We start from the raw sequence: 23,098 nt of genomic DNA on the forward strand, positions 1-23,098 counted from the left end.
GGTCGCAGTCTATTGTATCTGCCACAGGTCGACTGAAACTTTCGCAGCTGGAGACACTTTGTGAACCAATTGGCTGATGCCCGAAACCAGTCTTGACATTCGAGGCGCTATCGTCTGGGTGACTTGGCCATCTGTCCTCAACTTGCTCTGCCTGATCACTCATTATGCCAGACGGGCAAGCGTTATGTCGATAGGCTTGACGGGTGGCTTAACTAGGTATGGTGTATGTGGTGGCGAGCAAGTCTAGCTGGCTTGTCCTTCTAATCACCGTAGGCTGTCTTTTTGATGTACGATCGTGTGTGGGCAATGGGCTGGTGCTGATAATAACAGCAGCAGGCGTTCAAAAAGTCATCAAAAAACGTCCAGTCGGTAATTTCTGAGTTGCAAAACCGAAAGTAAGACGTGACTTGCCCGACATGGGACGGTCGATATAAACGAATGCAGAGTAATAAACTACTCGGAGTTGTTGTTGATCGGGGCTGCCAATATGGATTTCGTTGTCGGACAGCCCAAGGTGGGAGAAAAAATAAGAAGATATATGTGGAGGAGGTTGTTGGACACTGGACTCCAAGAGGTGTCTCCGAAGTAGAAAGCATGCCGTACTGGCGCAGAAGGGGCTGACACAACGTATCTCAGATGACTGATTACTCTTGCCGGTTATTTCATGGCATGCAGTGCTCTGTGACAACCTTCAATTTGGGGTGCCTGGTCTACCTACGTCACCCAGCCTGTTGAAAGCCAAGTGCGAGGCAGGAGGTGAAAGCCAAGGGAGAGGAGTGTCCTGCCTTGGGCGAGTAGCACGTGACGATTCGTAGCTACGTTTACTTTTTCTCTTCGTCATTTATCAAACGCGGGGCATCATTCGAAGACATGTGTGCCGCGGAAAGAGCCACGCCGTATAGTCCTTGTTTTCAAGCCGTAAGCTGTCGTAGATTCATGTCAGTGGAGCCCAGGATCCAAGTATGTGCTGCAATAACGGCGGCAAGTTACCATGACTTTCTGAAAGTACGAAAGAATGAAGATACATGCAAGGCTTATGAGCCGACTCGCGAGGGCCGATTGAGACTTGAAGTTCAAGATTGAAACTACTCGTGTCCCGAGACAGACGTCCCAGAAATAAACATCTCGGGATGTTTCGTTCACTTGTCGTTCCAGGCAGGAGAAACCTCACTGAAAAACCGTGTGTGACATTTTCAGCACTGTATTGAATCAGCTAATAGAAGACCATGGCGAGCTTCCCAACCACCCACTCTGGAGACCCCACTTCTAGTCTGATGCACAGCCGCCTGGGAAGCTGGCACGGCCGGACTCCTGCTGCCTTTCGTTCGTGACGAGGCACACAACCCGATCCACACCTTGACGTCGTAATCGTGCACCTCACTTCGACACGGCTCCGACCACTTCTCACGACCGAGGTCATCCTCTCCTTCAGGCCACGCACCAGCTAGCAACTGCGAGTGTATCTCGACAATTACAGCCATGGCCAACCAAACTCCTGCCGTTGTCATGGACAAGTAAGTCCACGCCTTGATCCTATCGTCATCTGGTGCCCCGCATTGGGCCAGGTAGACGTCGCCAGACGGGACAGCCAGAGCTAACACCCCCCTCTCAGCGGCACTGGCTTCTCGAAGCTTGGTACGACCTTCGAATTCCCACTGAAGATCTCTCGAGCCCGACTTTTCTGACTTGCGCCGCAGGTTTCGCCGGCAATGACTCCCCCTCCTTCGTCTTCCCGACCGCCATCGCAACCAAAGGTCCCGCAGGCGGTAGCGGAGGCTCCGGATCTGGTCGTCCAGCCGTCGCAAACAAGCCGTCATACCTCACTGGTGGAGCGGGCTCTGGTGGTCACCTCAACATGAAGCGCGGTACCGAGGACTTGGACTTCTTCATTGGCGATGCCGCTATTGCCGCGTCGCAAGGCCCAGGTCAGTGGCCTGCTGAGCAATGGACCAGCTGTGTGCTGACGAAAGGACAGGCTACGGACTGCACTACCCCATTCGCCACGGCCAGATTGAGAACTGGGTATGTTGGAAGCTCTTTGAGGGCTAAATGGGCGCTGACAAAGAGCAGGACCACATGGAACGATTCTGGTCCAACTCCATCTTCAAGTACCTTCGTGTTGAGCCCGAAGACCACTACTTCCTCCTGACTGAGCCGGTCCGTACATTCTGAATTCTATTGTCGGGAGTTTCTGACAGCTTTACAGCCTCTGAACCCTCCCGAGAACCGCGAGAACACGGCCGAAATCTTCTTCGAGTCTTTCAACTGCGCTGGCATGTACATTGCTGTGCAGGCTGTTCTTGCGCTCGCCGCGTCTTGGACATCCTCCAAAGTGCAGGATCGTTCGCTGACTGGAACTGTCATTGACTCGGGTGACGGTGTGACCCACGTCATTCCCGTTGCCGAAGGTTATGTCATTGGGTCGTCGATCAAGTCGATTCCCATTGCCGGCCGCGATATTACCTACTTCGTCCAGTCGCTTCTTCGAGACCGAGGCGAACGCGACTCGTCGCTCAAGACGGCGCAAGAAATCAAGGAGGAGCACTGCTACGTGTGCCCCGATATTGTCAAGGAGTTTTCCCGATACGATCGCGACCCCACTCGGTTCATCCAGCACCCCGTTCTCCAGGCTGGTGGTCGCAAGACCATGGTCGATGTCGGCTATGAACGATTCCTCGCACCCGAGATCTTTTTCAACCCCGAGATTTACAGCTCCGACTTCCTGACGCCTCTGCCCACCGTTGTCGATGGCGTGATCCAGTCCTCGCCGATCGATGTTCGAAGGGGCCTGTACAAGAACATCGTCCTGTCTGGCGGCAGCACGCTGTACAAGGACTTTGGTCGGCGCTTACAGCGAGACATCAAGCAGCTGGTCGACGCGCGCATCAAGGCCAGCGAGGTGCGCAGCGGCGGTGCCAAGAGTGGTGGTCTCGACGTTCAGGTCATCACGCACAAGAGGCAAAGACACGGTCCCTGGTTCGGTGGCAGTCTACTCGGCCAGACACCCGAGTTCCGATCGTACTGCCACACCAAGGCGGAGGTAAGACATGAGAACTGGCGTACCCCAGATACCCAAGCTAACATCCACGGCAGTACCAAGAATATGGACCGAGCATTGTCAGGAGGTTTGCGCTGCTGGGCGGCCCTGGCGGTTCTTAGACGGTTGGTGTTTCGTGTTTATAGCAGGGGCCTATTGCAATTCTTCAAAAGCTTTTCGCATATCACTTTTCGTCCTCGAAGTGGCTTGAATTTAGCGTGTTTCTGTGACGATGGCTGTTGAAGGTACTAATGAGGACGACAGATGATGACCGTTGTTGAAGCAGGAAGCAAGAATACGGGCCGCAAGGAGGTAGGTCGGTAAGCGTCAGCTGCGGTCTCGTTCCTTTGGCAAAGTTTCAGGCCCTGCGCAGATGTGAAGGGGCGCCAGTCCTCATACCTCCGTCCGACACCTCGACTTCCGCTCGCCCATGAATACTCCCGTTAGTGTCATCGGATGTGCGGCTGACGGCGAGGCTGCTTGAGTGCAGTGCTCGGCACAGGGCGAGCTACCCCCGCTTCAGGTGTGACAGGATGAGCAGGGGACCGCTGGGGCATATGAGATTGGCAGTATACGACCATCGGGTGAGATCGCCTAGGGGCATGCCATTCAAAGATTGTGGGGTAGAAAGATCCGGGGTTGTGGTGTCGAGTAGCGCCATTCCCGCATCACAAGGCTTGAAGGGCATTGTGGCCCGCAGGAGGGTTCCCTTCGAGCGAGACAAGCAACGGGAGCGAGCGTTGGTGAGGTGGCTGCTTCAGACGTGGGGAGAATCTGGGGGCTGGCATGGCCGATTGGCGGGGTGCTTTGGGGGGGGGGGGGGGGGGGGGGGGGGGGCCCTTGAAGGATCAGATGAAGCTATCTTGGTGCTGAGGTGGTGAACAACGGGAAAGGCCAGAGGGGAGACCCGTGATCTGAGTCAGCTACCCCTCATGAGACTGATTCGTCAAGATCGAGCTGGTCAAATGCGCCGTGGGATCCTGCACGTTTACCACGGACGGACGGGACGTGAATGATTGGTGTTGGGGCAAAAAGTGTGAGGCCATGCGAGTGGGCAATGGGACGATTTTTCTGTAACGTCCTGAGCTGCATGCCAGGGTGCGTGCGGTGCGCTCTCGTTGTGTTGTGTTCGAAGCCGTTGTTCAAGAAGCATCCTCTGGTGACGGCCCAGGTATCAAGCATTTTGACCGACGGCGTCGAAAGCTTGGCTTTCGGGCCTCGAGCTGATCAAGTTTTGTGATTCTAGTCATTGGGTGCTGTGCTTTTGCTCACATCTAAACCTGGTGTACCTCGGTACCTGCCACAGCCCAGGCGCAGACCTATTTCGGTATTAGTGGCACACCACAGATCCACTGGAGCTCCCGACATGATGGAAGCAGGCAGCTCGCGAATTCAGCGTTGGGTCAACATCATCTGATTCGGCCCTGTCCCGGCGAAGCCGTGCAAGCCTCGCTGCGACCATTGTTTCTCGTAGACTTACCCTTCATCAGTACTTGCAGATAGAGCCGAGGCCTTTGATACGCTGTGCCCGGATCAGTGGACTCGCATCCGATAAGCCGACCGCCACAATCGCCTGTACACGTTGCTGGCGACAGCAGACAGCTTCCGCAACCAAGACCATCGAGCAGGCAGGCCGGTGGTTCCACCGCATCCACTATCGCTTCCCGATATGCAGCCTCAACGTGGACCTTCTCCAGGCCATCGCATTCTGATAGCTCACCATCATGCTTGCGTCACCGGGATGTCTCAGCGTCATGCGAATCGCCTAGGGCGCTGCCCACTTGCGCCGTTCGCCAGCTCCCGCTGACGGAGCGGGGCAGACCGAACCCCTAGAAGCAAGGTGCGTCTGCTATGGTGCGCTTGGATGGCCAGACCGCAAGGTTTGGGGCCGATGTGACGGCGTGTTCGAAAGCGAGATGTAAGCTCCCGGGGAAAGCATTGTCAACTTGCCGGGTGTGGCTTTCCTTGTCGACAATGGCTCTGGAGGAAGTATCCTGCAGGTTTATTGATTCAATGGGGTCTTTTTTCACTAATGGTCCTCCTGGGTTATCAGCTTGTTTCACTCATGGTTCTGGATCCGTTCACTCGGTTTGTTTTACCAACACTGCTTGCACCTCTACTCTGATAGGTTTCCTCCTCCAGGTCTAGCACTAGGTCAAGGGTGATGTAGGCCAAGCTTTGTAAGTATCATCTCTTTTTTGAAAGTCACAGCCATGCTCTTGGTCACTTTTTACTTCCGCACTTGTAACCGAGAGCATGGTTTTGGTAGGAGACGGGGAGGCACTGCGCTGGTGGTTCCAACTCATCTAGCAGAGTAACGTGCTTTGGACATACCAGCAACTCACTAGCAAGACCATAAAGATTTGGAGATGGTATTCATTACCAGTCATACTTGCGATATTCAGTCATTCTTGTAGTCCGTTCCGTCCCGTGCACGTGAAGCGTGGGACAATCAACCCTAAGCACCCTGATGGTCAACCAGCCCAGCAGAGCAGTGGTCTTGTGAGAGACGTAAGCGTTTCTCGAAGAACAACACATGGGCAATATACCTTCAATTTTACAATAACATGCCTGGCCCTCTATAACTTGCCTTTCTTCCTCGTGTGAGATTTATCCTTGTAAATCGGGCCAGCAAGGAAACCCACCGACACGCCGTATCGTCACTTATGGCTCAGCTTGAGCACGAATCTGAGACGTCCTGTACCCCTTCCAGTAATAATCTTTCAATTATACACTTGAACGGCAAGCTCCACTGGCAAGCCAACTCCTACGATGTACTGACAGCCCTCAGGAAACACCGCCAACGACACGAGCCAAGTGGAGACAGTGGCAGCTGACGTGCAAGAGGCGACAACTTCCCATCATGCATCCGACCTTGGCACTTCGCCCAGCTTCATGCCAGGCGCAAAGGCCATGATGCCATGAAGCACATGGAAGCATCACAGAAATCATTATTGGTTCTGATGAGAACCAGACATGCAAGAGTCTCGTGGTAGCGGATCTCTGCCTCCAACATGTCGCTGGTGGCTCCCTTGTCCCTAGTGTCGATCACGGCAGGGCGAGCGCTTCTGCGGCTCCATTGTCCGGGCGCCCTGGACCCGAGCGCCTTACCCTTTTCCCCAGAGCTCGTGTCTCACTCGCAGTCACAGCAGCAGCAGCAGCAGAGCCTGTCTTCGATTGAGGGGTAGCAGCTGTCGGGCAGAAGGGACAGGGACGACGGATTCGGGTCGTGGTGTACATGTACGCATGAGCTACCTTGGGGCGCAACTCCAGCGGGGCAGGGCGCCGCAGTAGCTCGAACCCGGCTCGCGCTCGCTGCCGCCGATCATTGGCCCGCCCGGCATCGTACGTTTTTTTCGTCTCCAGTTCCCGACAGGAGCTCTCTCGGGGTTATCGAGGCATCATGATGAAGCAGTCTCACCACTTGGGTTGGGGTAGCTCCTCGCGCTGGCCACTGTGCCCACCATGACTTGGGCCAGCGCCGCCCATCCGTGAACGGGGTGCGTGTGTGTGTGGTGTGGGCTGACGGATCGAGCATGGCGCTTCTATATAAGAAACATGTGTGCCTGGTGCTTTCTGCTTTGAATGTGAAGCTTTCCAACATCAACTAACGCTCTCCCTCCTCACAGCTTCTCAGATCGGTTCTCGAGTACATCTGACGCTGTACCGAGCTCATTACATCATTGTACCAACATTACGCCGTCTCAATCGCTTCCCCTCACATCCCCACCCAACATGGGCGCCGACATTCCCTCGGAGCAGTGGGCTCAGGTCATTGAGAAGACCGGTGGTCGTAAGTCATTGCCTCTTCTCCCTCTCTTTCTGCCCATTCCCTCCTGTCGCAGACATCGTGTACTGACAAGCCACAGCCGTCCTCTACAATAAAATCCCCGCCCAGAAGCCCGGTCCCGATGAGGTGCTCATCAACATCAAGTACTCGGGCGTCTGCCACACGGACCTGCACGCCATGATGGGCGACTGGCCCCTCGACACGAAGCTGCCGCTGGTCGGTGGCCACGAGGGCGCCGGCATCGTCGTCGCGCGCGGCGAGCTCGTCAGCGAGGTCGAGATTGGCGACCACGCCGGCGTCAAGTGGCTCAACGGATCCTGCCTCGCGTGCCCGCACTGCCTCAACGCCGACGAGCCGCTGTGCCCCAAGGCGCTGCTCTCGGGCTACACGGTCGACGGCTCGTTCCAGCAGTACGCCATCGCCAAGGCGGCGCACGTGGCGCGCATCCCCAAGGAGTGCGACCTCGAGGCCGTCGCGCCCGTGCTCTGCGCCGGCATCACCGTCTACAAGGGCCTCAAGGAGTCGGGCGCGCGCCCGGGCCAGTCGGTCGCCATTGTCGGCGCCGGCGGCGGCCTCGGCTCGCTGGCGCTGCAGTACGCCAAGGCCATGGGCCTCAAGTCGATCGCCATTGACGGCGGCGCCGAGAAGGGCAAGATGTGCGCCGAGCTCGGCGCCGAGGCGTACGTCGACTTCACGTCGAGCAAGAACCTCGTCGACGAGGTCAAGGCCGCGACCCCCGACGGCCTCGGCCCCCACGCCGTCCTGCTCGTCGCCGTCTCCGAGAAGCCCTTCCAGCAGGCGAGCGAGTACGTCCGCAGCCGCGGCACCGTCGTCTGCATCGGCCTGCCGGCCAACGCCTACCTCAAGGCGCCCGTCTTCGACACTGTCATTCGCATGATCACCATTCGCGGCAGCTATGTCGGCAACCGCGCCGACACGGCCGAGGCGCTCGACTTCTTCCGCCGCGGGCTCATCAAGGCGCCGTTCAAGACGGTCGGCATGAGCAAGCTGCAGGAAGTCTTCCACCTGATGCAGGAGGGCAAGATTGCGGGTCGCTACGTCATTGACACGAGCAAATAAGTTTTCTTTTTCTCTGGGGAACGCGATGTAACATGGGTGAATGGACGGCGTGGAGTTGAGGCGAGCGAGGCGAGCGAGTCGACTGTTTTGTGGGCGAGTCGGTCCCTGATGTTGTGATGAACAAAATTGAACTTGCACTTTGTTACGAAGATGATTTCATGATGAGTCGTGACGATGTGAACCAGCGAGCGACGAGCGCGGCCATTGCATCTTCTCACAAGGCACATGCCCTGCTGGTGGGGTCGTGGACACAGAACACATCCCGGTTGTGGGTGTGCGGTCGAAGTGCCGCGCAAGCTTCCCCGCGCGGCATGTCGATCTCGTGTCAGCAGCAAGACGTCACGATAATGTTGATGCTACCTGGGCCGATGCTTCAATCAAAAGGCTAGTTCGAGGTCGACGTGACATCGTTGCGTTGGTTCATCGCAGGCGTGCGATCTCGGCCTCATTGCTCGATCCTTCGCATCCGTGCTCTGGTCGCTGATTGATGGTCTCCGAAATCAGCAAGTCATCAGCTGCTGGCGTTGCACTGACCACAGTTGTTCGTCGAGTGTTGCGCTTGCAGTGTCGTGTACACACAATGTAGAATACCGGTCGTATCAATAGCCATGGCCGGGTCATCCAGCTTTTATTGTCTGACTACACGCGCCCTATTCAGCCATATTTCGAAATGAGCTTCTTCATAATGGACATGGCTCCCCCACGGTACCCCCCGCCAAACATGGCATAGTGATTGAGATGATGGTATCTGTTCTTCGTCAGCAGGCGTAGACACGACCACGGTAGGCAGGCAGACTCACAGTTCATACAGCTTTACGCGATCCTCCCATTCAGCCTTTGGCTCCGCCTTGGGCACAAGCTTCTCGTACTCCTTCCAAAATGCGCCGCCAAACCCGCCAAACATGCGCATGATGCCCAGTTCGTATTCAGAGTGCCCATAGACGGCACTCGCATCAAAGACGACCTCCTCGGCGCCGCCCTGCCCATCGATCCGTCCCGTGCCGTGGTTCCCGCTCCAGAGATCGCCGTGCACGACAACAGGTGTGATGGGCCCGATCGTCTTCTCGCCCACCAGCCGCGGCGTGACGACGCCAGCAACCTTCTCTACAGCCTCCTCAAGCTCGGCGTCGGCCCCATTGGCCTCGACGCCCGCGCGGCAGATGGCCCGCAGTCTGTTCTCGGCGTAAAAGTCCGCCCACGACGTCTTGAACGTGTTGTCCTGCGGCGTGGCGCCACAGCACGTCGTCACGGGGAAGCCGAACACAGGGGCGTCGAACCCGTCCAGCGTCGGCGCCGGCGTCGTGTGCAGCTTTGCGAGCTTCGCCGCCAGGGACAGGCCCGAGCTTGGGCCGGACTGGGAGGCGTCGAGGTCAAGAAAGTCGGTAGCGAGGAAGAAGCGGTCGGGGCTGTTGGCGAGGGCGCCGTGGGCGTGGGCGCGCGGGCAGAAGCTGGGCACGGCGGCGGCGATGGCGTTCAGGGAGGCGTGCTCGCCGCGGAACATGACTTCCGAGGCGGTGCCTGTGCCGGTCTTGACGAAGTAGCGCTTCGGCTTGCCGTCGAGTGTCGAGGTCAGCTTGAAGGTGGAGGAGAAGCCGGAGCCGCCGTGGGAGGTGATCTTGGTGTGTTCGGGGGTGAGGCCGAGGGCTTCGAGGATGGCGGGGTCGACGTCTGGCATGGCGGTGGTGGTGATGATGATCTTGTTGGGAGTTTGGCTTAGATGGAGCACGGTAAACGCCCAAGTTGACGTGTGCCTTTCTACATGGTAGTTAATTCAGCGAGTCATTCAACAAAATGTGCAGCTCAGGGAAGGTGACAGGTTCGTGGAAGGTGGGAGGTGGAAGGCGGAAGGCGGAAGGCGGAAGGCATGATGAGATGCGACGCTGAAGTGACGTCATGGCATTTGGTGCATGACAGAAAAAGGTGGACACGCGAGTATGGCAACGAGGACGCTTCACAGATCTCTTCGTGGCAGAATATTGGTGTTTTTCTCTTGCGTCTATGGGTATCTGAAATAAGAAGAAAGAAACAAACATGCTAAGAGGATGATGGAAGGTATCCAGACCACCACACTAGGGGTCGTCCGAATAACGTTTGCCCCACGACACCTGGCCGGGGGTTGGTCCGTTCGCGCAACACACGCTACAGGGATCTCGAGGCCCCAAAGCCCACCCCCCGAGACCTCCCAAGGGCCCTGAAGAATTTCGTTTCTCCGGGAGACGGTTCCCGGTGCTGAACAACTCGCAACCGACAGCCGAAAAGAGACCACCACGCAGGAATTCGATCCCGACGAATCCAGGCTCTGCAGCAGGACGACAGATGGCCAGGTGAATGGCCTGCGGCTGAATGGCAAGCGTCCCCAAGATCCCAAGGCCTGGACCCAGCCGCCAACCCCGCGTGTCCCCTGACAAGCGCCCCCCCCCAAAGGCCCAAACTCGTGTGACTTGGGGAAGAGGAAGCGTGGCATGTCTCCTTCAGCTGATTCTCGCCGGCGATCCCCATCACCAGCCCTCCATCCCAATCTCAAGGGCGCCCAGCTCAGATAGCCGCAGACTTCCCGACGGCCCAAAGGCACTGCAACCCAAGCCTTTCTGTCCCTGATCTGCCTTGCTTTCATCCCTGCCGTCTGCATGAGCCAGAGACTCGGCTGAGACCTCGTGATGGCGTGTGAACCCGCAAAATAAACGCAAAATCAAAGAGAGGCACCGCCGCCGCCAATCCACCTCGTTAACCCCCGCCCTCCCCCCCGCCAAACCCCAGACCCCAATCGCCTAGTCTTGGCCGTCCGCCAGCCCACCCTTGCTTGTGGGGGTGTCGAACAAAAAGGGCCCAACAACAGACGGGCGAAGGGGGGTCTCTCGCCCTTCATCTTGACCAGCGCCTTCCTTCTGGGGAAAGGCCCGGTCGACCGGCTCGACAATGCCAAGCCAAACCCCTCCCCCTTCATGAATCTCTCACTGCCTCCGAGAAACGAGGCGCGCCCTTTTCCTGCGGCACACGCCCAGAAGATCGGCTCGCACCCGGCTCTTTGTCGTTTCTGTTGTCCAAACGGTAGGTAGGGACGTTGTTGTGTCGAATGTCTTACACCGCCTCCCTGGCCGCGAAGGATCCGTACCCCGCCAGCGAGAGCTCGTCGCTCTGCCTGGGCATCTGCGAATGCAGGCTTGTCGTCGAGTGGCCCTCTTGGAAGAGGGGCACAAGGTCGGCAGGCATCTCCTTGCGCAGCAGCGACTTGCGGAGCACGTTGCGCGTCACGGTTGAGGAGGACGACGACGACGTGGACGAGTTTGTCGATGTCGACGAGAGCGATGGCCGCGTCGCCGGGGCGGCGGCGGCCTGGCGGCGTTCGCGCGAGGGCACCATGGGGACAGGAGGGGCGCGGCTCGCATTGTGAGGATCGCCGTTGAAGCAGTCGGTGCAGGGACACATGGCCGACTTGTTGACTGCTGGGGGCGGGGTGCAGTGGCGCTTCCACCAGCTCTGGGGCTTCTCGCTTTCGCTGGCGTACATGGTGGTGATGTGTGGAGTGTATCGTTGAGCTGAAGGTTCAGAGGTCCTGAAGGTTCAGAGGTCGAGATCGAATAGTAGTGATGACTACAGGTCAAAGAAAGACAGGTAAGCTCCGACAACAGCTGCAGGGCAAGGACGAACGACTGGGAAGGTTCAAACGCTGCAACTCTTTTCAGGGAGGGGGGGGGGATCCAGGCTTTTATGTCTCTTGCGCCTTGCATCCCAGACACCACACCTTTTCAGATAACCAAGGTAATTCCTCTCTCAGACTTAGACGGACACCCACACGCCCCATCTGGTCTTGGTTCAGGGTCTAGATCTTGGCCTCGGGACATGGCTCCGGGCATTGATCTCCGACACGAGCGTTGGAGAAGGGGGGGATGTTGTGGCTGCATGTACAGGTGGGACCCCTGTCGCCGGAAAACCTCCACATGTGTGCCCGCCGACTGGCACATGTCCCAAGACCACCAGATCTGGCTTAAGAGATCTCAGCCCAGAAGAAGCGCTGAACCAAAACGTCTTGCCGTTCATTGGTGCACCAGAGAAGGGGTGCGATAAGCCACTGGACGCCGCCCACGACTCCAATCGCCAAGCTCCGAGCCTGTCTCACACATACCTGACCTCAAAGGGAACTGCCAACGAATGTCAGGCAGAAAGGAAAAGCACAATCTTCTGGAAATTTGTCCAAAAAAAAAAAAATCTTTCGAGATGGGCTCGGAGATCGAGCTTGAAAAATACGTATCAAACAGTCCTTGTCTGTCATTCGCGGCCGGCGCCCGGGTTTGGCTCGGAGAAGACTCGCGGTCCACCTCACCGCCCGTGTGTAAAATGGGGCACTCAGGGTCGTGATCGCGTCTTCACCGGGCGTCTTCTTCTCGGGCAACTGTGGGCCCTCGCCTCATTGCAGGATCATATTGAACGATCCTGTCCGATCATGGCGTTGTTCAGGGCGAACACTGCTTGGGTCGCGGCCAGACTGATGTGACACTGATTTAGGGTTGACCAAGCCTGAGTAAGGTACCTCAGGTAGGCAGAGACAGTGCCTATCATCTATACAGGCCGATATTCAATGTTATACATCTCACCGCCATACTGCGACCATGGGTGACAAGACTGAAGAAAGAAAAATGAATGAGAAAAAAAGTAGAGGCGAATCCTTTCCACACCGTCAACACATCATCGTCCCCACCGGCCACATCCCGAGCCATTTCTAAACATCGTCGTGCCAAGCTCGGCATCGACGTCCCACCCGCTAAGCCTTCTGGCAACGGCCTCCCGCATGAAGGCGCTATTCCCGTGGCCAGGCACCAGGGGTCGTGCATTCTCTGAGACCATAGACGTCAGTCCCCTTGAGCCTCAACAGCCTCCTTGTGGGGCGGCATCCAACGACGTCCCCTTCATCCGGGCGATGGAGACGTTTGCATAGCCGTAAGTTGGGCCGAGAGAGGTGGGTAGGGTGAGCCTGCACGGCGTTGAGACAGCCCAGTCCGGAGACAGAAATTTACATGCATAGGATTCTTGTTCGTGGCCATTTCGTCTGTGCCTTGCTTGGCTTTTCTTTCATCTCGTCAAGACATTGTCCCATCGTCGTGGCCAACTGCCAAGACTACCCAGCGTATTGTGATCCAAACGCTGTTTGGACAGCAGAGTTTCGAGGATGCGTTTCTGTCCCTGTCTGCTTTGCTGGAGGCCGCTCCTTGTACACAACGCAAGGATGGCCGACCACCATGAACCACCATCTCAACTTTTACCTTGGGTGCTCTGTGTCTAGACATGACAATTGGTCGTGCTTCGAAGACATACTCATCCGCCAACACAGTCGTGACAACGGGAACGCATGGGAGGGAACAGAAGGAACCAACAGACAAGAAGACCCCCTTCGATTCCTTTAAAACATCAACAAGCTGCCGTCAACCATTCCTTGGCCATTCCCTCTGATAGTTCAGTTTTCAACACCTTTCCGAGATTTATCAAAACTACCTACCTTGTCATTTACCCAGCATCCCCTAGGCGAGCGGTGTTCCGTCCAGATCGATCAACATGACCATGCCACCTCACGTCCGCCTCAGCTCCTTCATATCAGTACCGTGCGACGAAGACATGTTCACCCTGCCGCCGCGCCTCAACATCATCCCGGCCGTCTCCCGGAACCCCTTCAGCACAGCCTACTACCGTGCCCAGGAGCTCGCCTTCGAGCAGGCGGATGCCCCCTACCGCATCTACCAGCTCGCGTGCTACGCCGCGCGACCGCCTCGGCCGCCGACCACGCGGCGTACTGTCCCCGCCACTGCGGAGCAACGACTCGCGCCCAAGAGACGGGACGGGAAATCGCCTTGGTGCGCCATGACTCTGGTTCTGCGGCTTTTGCTTGGCTTGCCCTTTGCATGCTGGATGCTGGTCTCGAGAGCTGGAGCTGAACTCGGCTGCAATGTCATCCGCGCGGCCGATGATTTGCGCTTCTGGTATAGACTCCATGTGCACGCCTTGTGGCTCGCGTGGCGACCGACGCGGGGATTCCTGCTCGGCTCCATCGTGAAGGCGGCCTGCACTGCAATGCTATTGCATCATGTATACTGTAGGTTGACCGAGGCAGATGATGGGCCGCGATACGTGCTAGTGCACGAATGCCGCATGTGGTCGGGACCGTTCAAAGCATGACCAAGTTCAGCGCATGAAGCCCGGCTGGGCAAAAGAAGAGGAGCACAGGGAGAGACTTGCACTTGAACAACTGGACAGATTTGCGGAACGATGAAAACTGGATTGGCTCCTCACTCGCGGATAACGCGCGCGAATGACGATGCTATGACACAAATTGCCCTCTATAACCGCGACCGAACCGACCTTTCCCCTATCGCACACGTCATGAGGAACCTGCCGCCAAATTAATACACAAGAGGTGTTTTCCGCGCTGGGAAAAAAAAAGACCACGCTAGGGTTTAGATACCCAGGGTGAACTCGACGCCAACGTCACTCTCACGGGCTGTGACAGGGTCAGTAAATGAAGTCATGGCAGTATTGGGGTCAACAAGTCCACTCACCCAGCTTGACAACCTTGGACAGCTGGACAGCCTTCTCGGCAGCAGTCTGGAGCTCATCGATGGCGAAGATCTTCATGCCAGAGTCGGCAATGATCTTCTGGGCAGCCTCCATGTTGGTGCCCTGGAGACGAGCAATAATGGGGATCTTGAGGTCGAGGGCCTGGACGGTGTTGATCAGACCGGTGGCGATATGGTCGCAGCGGACGATACCACCAAAGATGTTGACGAAGATGGCAGAGACCTTGGCGTCGCTGGTGATGAGCTCAAAGGCCTCCTTGATGGCCTGGGGGGTGGCACCGCCACCGACGTCGAGGAAGTTGGCAGGGGCACCGCCGTTCAGCTTGATGATGTCCATGGTGGCCATGGCAAGACCGGCACCGTTGACGAGGCAGCCAATGTCACCGTCAAGCTTGATGAAGTTCAGGCCGGACTTGGCGGCGCGGACCTCGTCGGCGTCCTCCTGGGTGGTATCGCGCCACTCAAAGACCTCCTTCTGGCGGTAGTCGGCGTTGTCGTCGAAGCCGAACTTGGCATCCATGCACATGACCTTGTGGTCGGAGGTCTCGGACAGAGGGTTGATCTCAATCTGGGTAGAGTCCTTCTCGGTGAAGATCTTGTACAGCTTCTGGATGGTGTCCTTGGCATCCTCGACGCACTGCTCGCTGAAGCCAAGCTTGACAGCAATGTCGCGGGCGATCTCGTCGGTGACACCCTTGTTGATGTCAATGTAGGTGGTGTTGATGGCCTCGGGGCTGTCCTTGGCGACGGCCTCAATGTCCATGCCACCCTGCGACGAGGACACGATGACGGGAGTCTGGGAGGCACGGTCCATCAGGATGGCGAGGTAGAACTCGCGACGGGCGAACTTGCGCTCGCAGATGTAGACGGCGTTGCAGAGACGGCCGCCAGCGCCGGTCTGCTTGGTGACGAGCTTGTGGCCAATCATCTGGTCGGCGAACATCTCAGCCTCGTGGGGAGAGTAGATGACACGGACGCCGCCCTTCAGGCCGTTGTCGAAGGTGCCCTTGCCACGGCCACCGGCGAGAACCTGGGCCTTGATGACCATGTCCTCACCACCAATCTCCTTCGCGATGGCCTTGGCCTCGGCGGCGGTCTTCGCGACGGAACCCTTGGGGACGTCGATGCCATACTGGACGCGAGATAAATTAGCCCGAAGGTTTCAAGGGGTAGAGAAAAGGGGCGGGATTCTTACCTGGCGCAGAAGGTCGGCAGAAAGGTACTCGTGGATGCTCAGGTTTCTCCTTTGCTGCTGAGCGAAGCTGGGGAGTCTGGCGGAGGGAGAGGTGGCGAGCTGATGATTCTTGTTAGAGCTCCTGAATGTTTGGTCGCCAGGAGGCAGCGCATGCGGCTCACCTCGGCAGGCTTGAAGGCCGAAGCCAGAGCCCGGTTGCGACCGAACTTGAACATGATGACGACAAGCTGCACTCGTGCAATTGATGGCAAAGAGGAAAGGTGAAAAGGAGTGGAGAGTGGGGAGTGTTGATGACAACAAAAGGGGACGATCGGGTCGTTTGTGCAACGGTTTTCGCGAAGCTATCGAGAACTCTCTAACAGCAAAGCTGGGATTGGCTGGGGCCGGGCACCCGCGGTATTTCCCGATGTCCCGACTCGACCGACCTGGGCCTGCTTTGACCACCTCGGAAGCCGAATCTTCCGTCGGCGGTTCGTCTTCTTACCGATGTTTTCACCGAAACTATGCTCCACACCGAGGGTTCACTTCGGTGTGCCCCTCAACATGTCTCCCCCGCCATCTTCCCCGCCTTACCTCCCTTGTGCTTAGTTAGTACCTTAGGTACCTACCTACCTGGTAGGTACAGTGAGGTGATGATGATCTGGGGGCCGAAAGATCTTGGTGTTGATCTTACACAGGTCAGGTCAAACAATCCTGCATCTGCCTAACGCTAGCCCCCAATCACGTGTTGGTCGCTCACTCAGTCAAAACGAATCACGCTCCTTTTCCCCAATCCTCCTGTCCGTGCCGCATGAGCTAGTTGGATGGTGCCGCGGTTCTGTTGCACTCTTCATCATGTGCTCATCCTGAAGGATCCCGCCCGTGCGGTCATACGTATAAGGAGGATGAGGTCGCAGTTGGGATCCCATGCGTGAGGGACGCATTTTCCCCGTCCTTTTCTGTGAGACGTCTGTTTGTCTGTCTGTCTGTCTCTGACCATCAACCAACCCGACCCCGTGAGCGGCTGCGCAATCTTGTCATAAGATGTCCTTCCTTGAGCAAGCCCTGTCCCACCCGAGCTTCGTGCTGCTCGGATTCCTTGCGCTGGCGACGCTTGTAGTCGCAGGGTTCGGAATTCGCACTGAACTTTGCGTGCGTCGCCTGGGCGGCGTACGTGCTCCCATCATCGCGAGCAATCCAGTGACAGGTGAATTGTTCAGCGCAAATTCTTACCGTGACCATGACCTGATTTTTTTGGTAGCCTTATCCGTCTTTGTCAAACTTGGCAGGGCTCAGGCCAAGCACAAGTTGCCAGAACTGTTCACTTCCCTGTGTAACAGTGCCACACCTGGCAAGGCTCGTTGCGTTGAGATTACTTTCTTCGGCCGTCATCGCTTCATCTTGACTAATGAACCGGAACATATCAAGACCATCCTGACATCCAAGTTTGTCGACTTTGGTAAGGGGCCTGTCTTTCATGAGGGATGGGCCCCCTTCTTGGGCGACAGCATCTTCACCACCGATGGCAAGGTTTGGCAAGATAACAGAAGTTTGATCCGACCCATGTTCGTCAGAGACCGAGTTCGGGACCTTGCCATCTTCGAACATTGGACAGATAAAATGGTCTCCAAACTTCCGGCTTCCGGCATGACCGTCGACGTCATGGACCTCTTCTACCGCATGACTCTTGATGTCACGACGGATTTCTTGCTGGGAACCAGCGTAAACAGCCTCGACAAGTAAGATGACCAGATGCGGTCTCGAGGTGCTCTGTTGCTGACTTATGACTTGTCAATAGCCACAAACACCACTTCGCCGAAGCCTTCAACGAAGTTCAACGTATGCAGATGATCTATACGATCTTGTCGTAAGTGCCATCATGTAGCTACGTTCCGTCTTCCCTATAATTAGTGCTTACAACACCCACGTAGACCTTTCCGCTCCCTTCTTCCCAAAGGCTCATACAACGAGGGTATCAAAACCATCGAGCAATTCATCATGCCCTTCATCGAGCAAGCTCTCGCGCTCCCCATCGAAGAACTTGACAAGATTTCGCGCTCTGACAAGAACTTTACCTTCCTTCACGCCATCGCTCGCGCAACTCGAGACCGCAAAATCATCCGGGACCAGCTGATCGCCGTACTCCTGGCTGGCCGTGACACAACGGCAGCAACACTGTCATGGACCATCTACGAACTAGCGCACGCTCCCAAAGTCGTCGCCAAGCTTCGATCGGAGATTTTGACAACCGTCGGGCCCTCGCAAACGCCCTCGTATGAGAACCTCAAAAACATGCCGTGCTTAACACATTGCCTTAACGAGACACTCCGCCTCTACCCAGCCGTTCCCTTCAATGTCCGGACCGCTCTGCAAGACTCATCACTACCTGGAGGGCCCGGACAGCCCGACATCATCGTTCTGAAGGGCGATGCTGTGACCTACAGCCCGTATGTTATGCAAAGACGTCATGATCTTTACCCGCCTGTGGGCCCGGACTTCGTGGACCCCCAAGTGTATAGCCCCGAGAGGTGGCAGAAGTGGACGCCTCGACCATGGCAGTACGTGCCATTCAATGGAGGCCCGAGAATCTGCGTAGGACAGAATTTTGCCATGACAGAGATGGCCTTCTGCCGTGAGTCCAGCCGCAGCTACTACTCGCAACTATTGAACTGCCATCACTAACCCCCTGCAGTGGTCAGATTGTTCCAGAGATACCAGAGACTTGAGTATCGTGGCGATTGGGAAGCACAGTTCCTCAAGGCCGATATTGTGGGGGCTCCAGGACACGGAGTGCCCGTAGCGTTCTTTGAAGGCGCGGAGATCAAAGCTTGATGACAATATGCGCCGTCTTTCGATGTAATAGTGGTGGAGCAAATGCACCCTTGCTGTCGTGCATTCTTGGCGAGACATTGCGAATGGAGCGAGCTCAGTACAAGGCGGATCCCCCATGCAAGGGCTTGTGAATGTCACAAGATAATGATCAAATATCATGTTGAACCTATACGCCTATTTTTGCCTTTTTTGCACTCTTTTTTGAGCCTGTGTCCATACAAAACTGTCCTATTCTGAGCTCACCCTGCTTCATGATCCCTGTACCAAATTCACGGTGATCACGTGATCTAGCTAGCCACCTTCACGTGTATTTCGAGCTGAGCCACAAGGAGATCGCTAATGACCAAGTAATTTGGTCACCAGACAAGGGCCCAACTTGAACTGACGACAATACCCTGTTCCAAGGTCTGGGCCACATTGCGCGAATCTCCAGATCCCTGGCATGTATCGATTCTCAACTCTTTCATGAACCAACTTTGAGGATCTTGCGCAATGAACGGTCACTTTGCTTCGGTCGGCGCTGAGCCGGGCGCTCAGGATTATGAGCATGGCGTCCAGGTCATCGACGATCAAAAGGAGTTCAAGTACGACATCCCCTGGACCCATACCCCCGCGCGCAAGCAGCAGCCAGCTGCGCGAAGCTCTCGATGCTGACATCCATGCCACAGCTCCCAGCTCAATGACTACCTACGGCAGGTGCACACTGCCGAGTCGGGCTTCAACTACCACATCATTTCCGTCTTTGGTTCGCAATCGACGGGCAAGTCGACGCTCCTGAACAACCTATTCGGTACCCACTTCTCTGTCATGTCCGAGTCAGAGCGCCGCCAGACGACCAAGGGTATCTGGATGTCGAAGAATAAGAAGGAAACCGGCATGGCAGAGAACATTCTTGTGATGGACGTCGAGGGTACCGACGGCCGCGAGCGTGGCGAAGACCAGGACTTCGAGAGGAAGAGCGCCCTGTTTGCGCTTGCGACTAGCGAAGTCCTGATTGTCAACATTTGGGAGACGCAAGTTGGTCTTTACAACGGAGCCAACATGGGCCTGCTCAAGACTGTTTTTGAGGTCAACCTCCAGCTCTTCCTCAAGGACAAGCAGTAAGTGGACGTACGGGCTTATACGATGGTTGTCGTGACTGACTCGACTCCAGATCGAACCTCCGATCTCTCCTGTTCTTCGTCATCCGCGACCACCTGGGAGTTACCCCTCTGTCAGCTCTGCGCAACACCCTGATCCAAGATCTGTCGAAGATCTGGTCGTCCATATCCAAACCCCAGGGCCTCGAAAACTCCCGCATCGAGGACTATTTCGATTTCGGCTTTGCTGCTCTCCCGCACAAGATTCTCCAGGCCGACAAGTTCGTTACCGAGGTCCAGAACCTGGGAACCAGGTTCACTGCTGGACATCGCAAGGGCACCGGTGACGAAGAGTTCGACGGCGGCGTCTTCCTCCCCGAGTACCACCGACGCATCCCCGCCGATGGCTTCTCGATCTACGCTGAGGGTATCTGGGACCAGATTGTCAACAACAAGGATCTCGATCTGCCTACGCAACAGGAGCTGCTCGCTCAATTCCGATGCGACGAGATTTCCAGAGAAGTTCTCATCGGCTTCGACGAAGCCATCGGGCCCCTCGAGGAGAAGCAAGCGGATGCGACGCGCAATGGGAAAACGGCTGTGCTCAAGCTTCTCGGCGAGACTGGCAGCGGCGCACGGGACAAATGCCTGAGGGCGTTCGAGGTCCAAGCCAGCAGGTACCACAAGGGCGTCTACACGAGGAAACGACAGGACCTGGAGAGCAAGATCGACGCGCGCCTCAAGTCGTTATTCATGGCCCACCTCACGGCGGCGCACAAGTCTGGCATTGATTCTTTCAGCAACGCCGTGTCGACGGCTGTCAAGGCTGGTCAAAAGTCCGGTGCAGCGTACGAGTTTGCGGAAATTGTCACCGAAGAAAAGGCCAAGACGCTCGAATTCTTCAAGAAGGAGGCGCAAAGTCTTGCGATCCAAGGCGTTCCTTGGACCAACTTCAAGCCGCAATACATGCTCTACGAGAAGGAGCTTGACGAGGTTAGCAGTAGATTGCGCAAGGAGGAGATGCGCCGTTTGGCCACGCGGGTCGAGCGCTGGGTCAAGTCGCGACTTGGAGAAGCGGTTGGCGTCGAATTCAACAAGCTCGGTTCCGGGCGTGCTGGCTCGGGCGCCCCTGAAGAAGGGGACAAGCCTGCCGAGAAGGATCTCTGGGACCGCATTTGGACTGTCTTTGTGGACATTGTCAAGGAGGCCGAGACGAGGTTCTCAGAGAGGGCCAAGTCTTTCGAGGCCACGCAGGAGGAGATGGACATTGGTCTCTGGAGACTGCGTCGCAAGAGCTGGGTCGCTCTCCGAGAAAAGGTCGAAGAGGAGGTCATGGAGGGCAACATCCTTCTGAAGCTCAGGGAGAACTTTGAGGACAAGTTCCGCTATGACGAGGTTGGCGTCCCCAGAATTTGGTCGCCTACGGATGACATTGAGGGCATTTATACCAAGGCGCGGGAGTCCACCCTGACCTTGGTCCCTCTCCTGTCCAGATTCCGTCTGTCAAAGACGTACGCGCCGCCCGATCTCCCTGAGTGGATCGGTGCTCAGCCGCGGGGTGTTGAGGCGGGCGACGAGGAAGATCTCACTCCGATCGGCGGCGTCGACGAGGAGGACGGCAAGAGCCTTGAGGAGGAAATGACCGTGCTCAGCGAGAGCAAGCGCCAGGATCTTGTCATTCGCTTCAAGAAGACGGCCGATGGTGTGTATGTGGAGGCGAAGCGAAGCGCCATTGGCGGCGTGGCCCAAGTGCCGCTGTACTTTTACGCCCTGCTTTTGGCGCTGGGATGGAACGAGATTTGGGCTGGTACGTTGCATGCCCTTTTGACTTTTGGAGATCACGAAGCTAACGCGATACAGTCGTCCGCAACCCGTTCCTCTTCATCTTCCTCATCATGCTGGCCGGCGGCACTTATGTAGCTTACACGATGAACATGCTGGGCCCCATGATGCAGATGGCCAACGCGGCAGCGACCCAGGGCGTCGACATTGGCAAGCAGAAGCTGCGGGACTTTATCGTAAACTCGGACATGGCGCGCCAGGCGCTCAACGTCCCCGAACGGGACAGCGACTCTGTCCTCCTCGACAGGCTCGACTCCAAGGGCAAGAAGCAGCGAGCTGAGGCTGAGGAGGTAGAGGAGATTTAAGAATCACGCATGATTGACGCAGCGAACTGAGTAACGGGAAAGAAAAAGGGAAAGGGCATGGCCAGGCGATGCTAGCATAGTAGGATAGATAATGTCTACATGAACCTCAACCTCTTTTTCCCCATGGGGGTATTCCTGAACGCCGTTGACCCGTTGTTGTGATACATGTATGGCATGGTTTGCGCCCCTCATCTGCAAGCCTCACAGCCTCGAAACTTATTTTCCTTTTCAAAACGCCTCGAGCCCTGCTGGCTTGCCGAACCAGGTCCCCAGTTCATCGTCCTGCTCGCGATCTGTCGTGACGAAATAATCCGTCATGCGATTCGTGTCCTCGGTCTCGTCAACGGGCCAGTCCACCTTGACACCCCCCTTGCCGTCCAGCATGTCTTTGGCGGTCCCCCAGCTAAAGCGACACTCGGATCCCCAGCCAAACACGGGATGCATGTTGCCCCTCAGCCACGACACACACCTCGCATCAGAAGGGTAGCCGGAGCCCCACGCCATGCCCTCGCCGTCCTCAGTGCCCGCGTGGCCCCCGTTCGCGGCCTTGTGGGCCTCGTACATGACCTCGAGGGCCGCGTCCCTCGTGACCTTGGCGCACACGGAGGCGGCCGACACACAGGGGTAGAGGCTGTCGGCCTTCTTGGCGACGGTGATCTTGACGCTCGGGAAGACGCGCTGCAGCTTGGCCTGGTAGGCGGCGGGCTGGCCGACGGTGTCGACGTAGATCTCCTCGACGCGCACGCCGCGGGCGATGACGCCCTTGATGATCTCGACGGTGGCGTCAAAGGCCTGGGCGTTGAGGTTGTAGGGGTTCGCGGTGCTGAGCATGCCCGAGGCGATGTCGCGGGCCGAGAGGGAGCGGACGGCGTAGCCGCACGAGGCGGCGAGGTCGGTGGAGGGGCTGCAGAGGGCGCGCATGAGGGCGGAGCGCACGGCGGGCGTCAGGACCTTGGAGTCGTCGAAATGGTGCGTCTCGCGGAGGAGCGGGTCGGAGAGGGGCATGGGGAGATAGAAGGCGGCGTAGGTCATGGGGCCGAGGACAGGGCCGCGGCCGGCTTCGTCGATTCCGAGGCAGACGGCGGGCGAATCGGCGGCTGCGAGCTCTGGCACGGCAGACGAGACGGCATCTTGAGGCATTGGCGAGAGATTCGGCGGCAGAGGCGAGTAATATGTGTAGGAGTCGCCTGCGAGGGTCGCTGGCCTGTTGACTGAGGGTGGGATGTAGACGCCTGGGATTGGAGTTTCGAGAGCGACGTCTTCCGTTATTGGTGTGTCGCCCATGGTGATGGGGGTGCCTGGGTAAGGTAGCTACTTGACAATGTAGAAACGAGAACGAAAGCGAAGTCAGAAAAATGAGGCGAATGAAGGTCAACCTGATGGCTGTATTGGTGTG

General features: G+C 57.0%; 9 protein-coding genes across 9 annotated transcripts; 5 read left to right on the forward strand and 4 right to left on the reverse strand.

The window, feature by feature from the left end:
• Window positions 1–1,479: 1,479 nt before the first annotated feature.
• On the forward strand, window positions 1,480–3,159 carry VDAG_07506 (actin-2; the record flags this gene model as incomplete). The annotated part of the gene is made up of 7 exons (XM_009656411.1): window positions 1,480–1,514; window positions 1,613–1,635; window positions 1,698–1,925; window positions 1,976–2,022; window positions 2,071–2,157; window positions 2,207–3,040; window positions 3,094–3,159. The coding sequence occupies 7 exons, from the start codon at window positions 1,480–1,482 to the stop codon at window positions 3,157–3,159; spliced, it is 1,320 nt and encodes a 439-aa protein (XP_009654706.1).
• Window positions 3,160–6,772: 3,613 nt separating this feature from the next.
• VDAG_07507 (alcohol dehydrogenase) lies at window positions 6,773–7,907 on the forward strand (the record flags this gene model as incomplete). Its single annotated transcript, XM_009656412.1, has 2 exons — window positions 6,773–6,830; window positions 6,907–7,907. 2 exons carry the CDS (start codon window positions 6,773–6,775, stop codon window positions 7,905–7,907), a joined length of 1,059 nt encoding a protein of 352 aa, XP_009654707.1.
• A 654-nt stretch (window positions 7,908–8,561) lies between these two features.
• Window positions 8,562–9,582, reverse strand: VDAG_07508 (fructosamine-3-kinase; the record flags this gene model as incomplete). Its single annotated transcript, XM_009656413.1, has 2 exons — window positions 8,562–8,655; window positions 8,708–9,582. 2 exons carry the CDS (start codon window positions 9,580–9,582, stop codon window positions 8,562–8,564), a joined length of 969 nt encoding a protein of 322 aa, XP_009654708.1.
• Window positions 9,583–10,985: 1,403 nt separating this feature from the next.
• VDAG_07509 (uncharacterized protein) lies at window positions 10,986–11,414 on the reverse strand (the record flags this gene model as incomplete). Its single annotated transcript, XM_009656414.1, has 1 exon — window positions 10,986–11,414. The coding sequence occupies one exon, from the start codon at window positions 11,412–11,414 to the stop codon at window positions 10,986–10,988; it is 429 nt and encodes a 142-aa protein (XP_009654709.1).
• A 2,040-nt stretch (window positions 11,415–13,454) lies between these two features.
• VDAG_07510 (uncharacterized protein) lies at window positions 13,455–14,072 on the forward strand (the record flags this gene model as incomplete). The annotated part of the gene is made up of 2 exons (XM_009656415.1): window positions 13,455–13,876; window positions 13,994–14,072. The coding sequence occupies 2 exons, from the start codon at window positions 13,455–13,457 to the stop codon at window positions 14,070–14,072; spliced, it is 501 nt and encodes a 166-aa protein (XP_009654710.1).
• A 278-nt stretch (window positions 14,073–14,350) lies between these two features.
• On the reverse strand, window positions 14,351–15,880 carry VDAG_07511 (succinyl-CoA ligase beta-chain; the record flags this gene model as incomplete). Its single annotated transcript, XM_009656416.1, has 4 exons — window positions 14,351–14,394; window positions 14,453–15,602; window positions 15,666–15,764; window positions 15,827–15,880. The coding sequence occupies 4 exons, from the start codon at window positions 15,878–15,880 to the stop codon at window positions 14,351–14,353; spliced, it is 1,347 nt and encodes a 448-aa protein (XP_009654711.1).
• Window positions 15,881–16,533: 653 nt separating this feature from the next.
• On the forward strand, window positions 16,534–18,460 carry VDAG_07512 (cytochrome P450 52A11). The gene is made up of 4 exons (XM_009656417.1): window positions 16,534–16,851; window positions 16,906–17,383; window positions 17,443–17,511; window positions 17,576–18,460. The coding sequence occupies exons 1-4, from the start codon at window positions 16,689–16,691 to the stop codon at window positions 18,324–18,326; spliced, it is 1,461 nt and encodes a 486-aa protein (XP_009654712.1). The 5' UTR covers window positions 16,534–16,688; the 3' UTR covers window positions 18,327–18,460.
• Window positions 18,461–18,968: 508 nt separating this feature from the next.
• VDAG_07513 (SEY1 protein) lies at window positions 18,969–21,702 on the forward strand (the record flags this gene model as incomplete). Its single annotated transcript, XM_009656418.1, has 4 exons — window positions 18,969–19,060; window positions 19,145–19,576; window positions 19,630–21,362; window positions 21,416–21,702. The coding sequence occupies 4 exons, from the start codon at window positions 18,969–18,971 to the stop codon at window positions 21,700–21,702; spliced, it is 2,544 nt and encodes an 847-aa protein (XP_009654713.1).
• Window positions 21,703–21,930: 228 nt separating this feature from the next.
• Window positions 21,931–22,986, reverse strand: VDAG_07514 (ribonuclease H2 subunit A; the record flags this gene model as incomplete). Its single annotated transcript, XM_009656419.1, has 1 exon — window positions 21,931–22,986. One exon carries the CDS (start codon window positions 22,984–22,986, stop codon window positions 21,931–21,933), a length of 1,056 nt encoding a protein of 351 aa, XP_009654714.1.
• Window positions 22,987–23,098: the final 112 nt, after the last annotated feature.

This window comes from Verticillium dahliae, genomic scaffold, assembly GCF_000150675.1.
Source record: "Verticillium dahliae VdLs.17 supercont1.17 genomic scaffold, whole genome shotgun sequence".
Lineage (NCBI taxonomy): Eukaryota > Fungi > Ascomycota > Sordariomycetes > Glomerellales > Plectosphaerellaceae > Verticillium > Verticillium dahliae.

Excerpts from the sequence above, each read along its gene's own strand:
- VDAG_07512 (XM_009656417.1), top strand. The coding sequence starts at position 16,689 with ATGTCCTTCCTTGAGCAAGCCCTGTCCCACCCGAGCTTCGTGCTGCTC. Across the intron at positions 16,852-16,905 it reads CGCGAGCAATCCAGTGACAG|CCTTATCCGTCTTTGTCAAA; the intron begins GTGAATTGTTCA and ends TTTTTTTGGTAG. Across the intron at positions 17,384-17,442 it reads AGCGTAAACAGCCTCGACAA|CCACAAACACCACTTCGCCG; the intron begins GTAAGATGACCA and ends ACTTGTCAATAG.